We start from the raw sequence: 6,162 nt of genomic DNA on the forward strand, positions 1-6,162 counted from the left end.
CATGCTGTGACCAATTCTCTATTTTTTTCTCCTTAATTTCAATATGAATCAGCCCTCAAAGACAAAAGGAAAATACAGGCCTGCTGTTAAAAGAATAAAATTGCTGAACTTCAGCTAAGGCCCCATCTTATCACTCCTGAAATGAGTCATTTTGTTCTGAAAAATAGGCACCAGCCGTGGGACTGTATCAAGCTTTCATAAGTACCACATAACTTAGAAAAAAAAAAAAAAAGATCAGCAAAAAAGTGGCAATAAAAAAATAGTGCTATAAGCAAAGTTTGCTATTCTGATACACCAAGGTACGATCACTGACATAAGAGTCACTAGTAAATCTGGTTTTATGCATTCTAAACAGTCACATCAAAAGCAAGTGTGTTATTCCCAAACTTGGCAGTTACTGCTTTCAAATCCCAGTTCAGAGCAACGGTTGGGAGAGCTCTCCGTACAGAGGACTTGCTCCTGCCTCTGATAAAAATTTCCATCTGCCTCTAACACGATCCCAAATAAGGGCAAATGGAAAAACAGGAGCACGTCCTCGCTGTTAGCACGATCAATACTATGGCCAAAATGCAGCATCTATTTAATAAACGCAATGTAGATTGTTTTATTTGACCTTCTGTTCACAAAATAATTTTATTATATGTATGAAAGCAGCATACAGGCAATAAAATTATGAAAACATTCACAATACATAAATACACAGACCTGATGCAGGATGTATATAGTTTGTTAGATTTTTTTCTCTCTCAGTTCTCTTTTACTGACAACACATTTTTGATATACGTTATGAAAAGTTTCTCCAAAGAGCACTGGCTCTCATTCAGAAAACAAGTAGCTTTCTTTAAATGTTGTTGAATATTAACACCCAATGTTCCTGTTGCTAAGGTTCACTGATTTTTTGGCATTACAAAGGGAAAGCAGCAGGGAAGGACAATGAAAAAGTAGCTTTTTTTTTTTTTGAATAAAACATTAGCAACTTTTTTGGAGCTCACAGGATGGCTTTGAGGTGGGGACTGCTGTTCCATCCATGTTTAGAAATGTCTTAATCCAAAATGGGAATGAGGCACTATTCCTTCTTGAATGGACTACAGGCATGGTAATTACTAAATTGTCATGTCCTCCTAGTTCCCAAAGCAAAGCTCCAAGTACCTCATTTTTATTTCTGGCCGTGATACAGGAGCAGACAGACAGCATGATCATTGACTCCGGGTGTTACTGCAATAATACAGATGACAATGAAATTTGGCATGTTTACTACCATTATAATCAGTTGTGTTTGTTCAGAAAAGATATCCAAGACTTGAAATAAGAAAAGTCTGAGAAAGCTGTTTATCATACATAAATACAAAACATTATATACTAATAAATGTTACCTAAGAAGCTTTTCTTCTCAAATTGGATCCTTGTTAAGGTTGTAATTGTATTTAAGGTATTTACAGCTCCACAAACTTGACATTCTAGCAAAGTCTTTGTAACATGAAACTTTTTAAAAATAAATAGCAGCAATTTATTTTATTTCTGTAAGGGAAGAGAATTCATAATTCAGTCAACTCTGGTCCTATCTTTTGAAAGAAATCCTACTAAAATAAAAAAAAAAACTCACAAGCAAACAAATTCCACACGGCATCAGTTTTGTTGATTCCTTCATTTCTTGCTGAGCTTCTTAACATTCCTTCATTTTCCTCACCAGCTCTCCAGACTATCAGAGCTTTATTAAAGTGCTGACTGGTTGACTGGTCAAAATGCAATTATGACACTCCAAAAATATCCCATTATTTAAACATCTTAACATAAATAAAGCTAAATCTGTTATAACATATGAAAAATATCAATTTAAACAATAAATAAATAAAACCAGTATCAACATATTACCTCCCAAAGCTTTAAAAATATCCATTCTCATTATAAGGCTCAATTATTTTTCAGAAATAATTTTAAGAAGGCATCTACCTATCTTTACAATCCCTCAGCCTTTAATCAGGACCTGTTAACACCCACTATCACAAGACACAGCAATCTTTTAACTTCTAGTAAACATTAATCTTTAAATACTTAACATTTATCTTTTACCTCATTTCAAGCCAGAAATTTGCTTCTCTAAATGTAGAGATGAAGCAATATTTTCTTTGCTGCATTGTTCTTTGCTTCACTGCACTGTATCCAAATCTGTATATTTTACTCAGTATGAAAAACACAGTTTAGCATCCCTTTTCCCCCAGTTTCCAATATCTTTTGCTGTTTATTGTTTGAAATGTTAAGTTTGATTTGAATGCCAGGAAAATTTATTCTGGGCTTTGTGTAAATGTGTTTTTCTCTCTAGATCTTAATTTCTTACTAAAAAAACTTTTATATCTTCTTTTAAAAGATTATTACCATATACATTATTAGATCTTACTGGGTTAACCTTACTGTTCAGGTTTTATGCTGCCCATTTTGTGTAATGGGGTTGATTTTTTCCAAAGAAACATCAGCTTCATAATCCAAGATACCCGACAGTGCTGGAGACATTTTCTCCATTGTCTTAGACAGTTCCCCTTCTTCCTCCTTTTTTAGAGGTTCTTCTTCTGGACAGATAATTGAATGTGGAATCAGATACACCAGATTGCACTCTTTGGGGCTAGACCCTTTGGGCTCCTGTTGGCTTGAAAAAACAACTGCTCCGTTATTGTTGATACTAACAGTCTCTATAGCATTGCTGGACACAGGGCAGAGCCTGTAGCATCCTAGCAGGGTAGAAAATGCCTTGCGGAAATCAGCATTGAAGGCATAAATGATGGGGTTCAGGGACGAATTAGCCCATCCAAACCAAACAAAAACATCGAAGGTGGTGGAACTAATGCAGAAGGGTTCTGCTCCCTTGGACGGTTGGGTAGGCTCGCAGAAAGGAACCATGCAGTTCAATATGAAGAATGGCAACCAGCAGCACACAAAGACCCCCATGATCACTGACAAAGTCTTTAAAACCTTTGTTTCCCTCTTGAAGGACATTTTGAAGTTGCTCTCTGGCTGCTGACAGTCCATGCTGCTTCTATTGCCGCTTGTGTTCTGGCAGTTCTTGGCATGCACGGCTGCTCTCTCCAAAGCTGAGATTCGTCTTATTTGCTTCTGAGCAATCCGGTATATCCTCGTGTAAGTTACTATCATGATGGCCACAGGTATATAGAAGCTAATTAGAGACGAAGAGATGGCATACATCCTGTTTAGGCTAGAATCACAGTTGTCCATGCTTATACCTTGTAAACTGGCATTTAGGTCCAAAAAGCTTGTGGTTGTAGCCTTGTGCCAGTTCAGCTGCACAGGGATGAAGGAAATCAACACAGACAAGGTCCATGCCACACTGATCAGGATGAAGGCTGCCTTGGGGGTCATTTTCCTCTCATACCTAAACGGACTGGAGATGGCCCAGTATCTATCCACGCTAATGACACAGAGATTTAAGATGGAGGCTGTTGAGCACATAATATCAAAGGCCACCCAGATGTTACAAAACGAACCAAAAGGCCAGAAACCAGCAATCTCAGCCACAGCTTTCCAAGGCATGACCAAAACTGCCACTAAAAGATCTGACACTGCCAAGGAGATGACAAAGAAGTTGGTCACCTTGGACCTTAGGTGGCGAAACCTAATGACAGCTGCACAGACCAGCGTGTTTCCCAGGAGCGTGGAGAGGATCAGCAGCGAGAGGAAGCAGCCCGTGAGGATCCGAAAGGAAGAGTCCCTTTCCACAAGCAACCCTTCCCCATCCATAGTGGTATCGTTCCAAGTCATAGTTTCTCCTGAGGGGAAATCATATCATGATTTTTGTGACGACAGCAACTGCTTTCCTTGCAGACATTAGAGACATCAGGCGTCCATTAATTACTCATCACCAAACAGTGAGAGGTCCTTGCTTGCACCTTCACCCCTGAATGGACTTCATCCACTTTGAGTTGCCCTGAATGATATTGAGAGCTCTCTAAAGAAGGAACTGAAATGCACAAACACAGTTAACTTTGCAGACTAGTATTGAAGCAATCCCTTCAGAAACACCCTGCACCACCCCGGCACCAAGTAGCCCAATTCAGACAGATCACCTGCGAACGCTCTGCCGCTCTCCTCTCCAAATACACCCCACAGACAGGAAAGCAATCACTTTTCCATGCTTGCATATATTCCCACTTAAATAAGCTATTGATCGAGAGTTTCCAGCATCCATTTCGCTAGCCCTTCATATTTACTGAAGCGTTGCACTATTTGAGGTGCTTTTTCTCTAGTTTAGTTTCCTACATGTCTCACTGATGAACCACTCCATCCCTCCTCCTCAGCACATTCGTATTAGAAAATGCATCAGTTCTCTGCTTATAGGCAGCAATTCTTCATCTTGTTTCAAACTGTTTAAGTTTTACACTTCCAGAGAAAAGGAAAGCAAACATACAGTGGCTGGTGTTTTAAAGGTTTTCAGCAAGAAGCAGCTCAGGTTATTTAATTTTATTTAAATGAGAAATTCTGTCTCCTACCTTTCACCTTTGATTCTCTGTTTGATCTGGGATGCAAGGCCGTCTCTTCTTATTTAGTTTTGGAATTGCATAGCAAATCTTATATACAAAACCAGTGCAAAAACACTGCATTGCATGGGGCATGTGGGTTTGCTTTTTTTCCCCTGAACATGCAACCTGGCAGGGGAGAAGTAAAAACAAAAGCCGCCGGAGGGTGATCATGAGGAGTTAGTTTTCAAGCGAGCAGCAGGTCTGCTTCCTTGGACCCTGCGCCAAGAGCCCTGCCAGTCTGTGCCCAGCTCTTCCCAGCCCACGGCCCCTAGTGCTCAGTCTGCAAACTTTGTCCGTCCGAGCCGCACTTTGTACATCCCGGGGAAGCAGCGCACCAGGGCAAGTCATCCCAGGCAAAAGGCACGGTATTCCCAGCACTGGCGAGAGTGGCGTCACAGTTCACTGTCTTGCACTGGAAGAAGGACGAGAGACGGAGGAAGAACCTGAGTGACCTCCCGTGGGCCACCAAACGAGGTGCGAAGGCGGCGGCCTCGGCGCAGGAGCGCGGGCACGTTCTTCGGCCAGCGGGGAAAAGTTGCTTCAGCACTTTGCTGCGAGCTCGTAGCTCTCCATAACTACGGCGGAGTAATCCCACCTCGTGCTCGGCGGGGCTGCGCTCCGGGGACGCGCTCCAGCTCCATCAGGCTCTCGCCCTTACCAGCAGCCCAGGTGCAGGGAGCTCGCGGGGGTCTCCCGCGCCCTGCCCCGCGCCGCGCACCTCCAGCGCCGGGGACTCCCGCTCCGTGGCGCCGAGCGCGGCCCGCGGCGGCCGCGGCTCCGTCCTGCCCGGGCAGGGCTCGGCAGCATCGCCTCGCCGGCCGAGGGCTCCCCGCCTGCCCGCTCCGTCCTAGAGGATTAAGACAGGAGAGAGTCTCGCAGCGGGCACCCCCCCGGCGCCTCCTCTAGCATCTTCGCTTTGGCTCACTTCCCTCTGGGCTTCCTGTCCCGGATTTTTTTTTTCGGTTTTCCAGGGAATAACGAATCCAGCAGCGCGGATACTGGGCTGTAAGAGCCGGTGTCTCGGAGCTGAGGGCAAGCCGGGTGACTTTCCGTGGGGCCGCGCCAGGCTCGGGACCCGCAGCCGCCGCGAGCCGGGTGCTATGAAGTGACGCGCGGAGCGAGTCCCGGCACCCAAGTTCGGGCAGGCTCCGGCAGCGGCTCCCGCTCCCCCTCCCCGGCCAGCAAGCGCTCCCGGGGGCCGGTGAGGCGGGCGGAGAGCCCGGCGTGCCGCTACTCACCGGGCCGGGCTGCAGCCGGGGAGCGCCGCTCCGCTCCGCCGCCTCGCGCGGCTCCCGGCGCTGCCGCGGCCGCCGGGCTCCCTCTCGTGGGCGGCCGCGGCCCCGCGCCCCGCCGCGCCGCCCCGCGGAGGCGGCCGCCGCCGGCCACCGCGCTCCGCTCCGCCCCGCGCACCTCGGCTCCGCGCGGCTGCGGTACCGAGCGCCGAGCACCTCGGGGCTCCGCTGCTTGGCCGAACCGCGCCGGCCCGGACGCGCCGCCGCCGCAGCTGTCGGCAGAGCAGAGCTGCCCTTTACGGAGCGCAGCGGGTTTCCCCCAAACCCCGCGGCCGAGCCCCATCCAGGCGCCCCGTTCAGGCGCCGCTGCTGCTGTCGAGCCCAGGGTCGCGGCTCCGGCGCGC

The 6,162-nt window shown here is 46.9% G+C and overlaps 1 protein-coding gene across 1 annotated transcript; it reads right to left on the minus strand.

The window, feature by feature from the left end:
• Window positions 1-1,024: 1,024 nt before the first annotated feature.
• On the minus strand, window positions 1,025-4,486 carry LOC104569427 (dopamine receptor D1.L). The gene has a single exon (XM_088522528.1). The coding sequence runs from the start codon at window positions 3,766-3,768 to the stop codon at window positions 2,413-2,415; it is 1,356 nt and encodes a 451-aa protein (XP_088378654.1). The 5' UTR covers window positions 3,769-4,486; the 3' UTR covers window positions 1,025-2,412.
• Between the last annotated feature and the right edge of the window lie 1,676 nt (window positions 4,487-6,162).

The sequence above is a fragment of the Tinamus guttatus genome, unplaced genomic scaffold (assembly GCF_059628265.1).
Source record: "Tinamus guttatus ecotype Peru unplaced genomic scaffold, ASM5962826v1 Tinamus_guttatus_pri_ptg000155l, whole genome shotgun sequence".
Classification (NCBI taxonomy): domain Eukaryota; kingdom Metazoa; phylum Chordata; class Aves; order Tinamiformes; family Tinamidae; genus Tinamus; species Tinamus guttatus.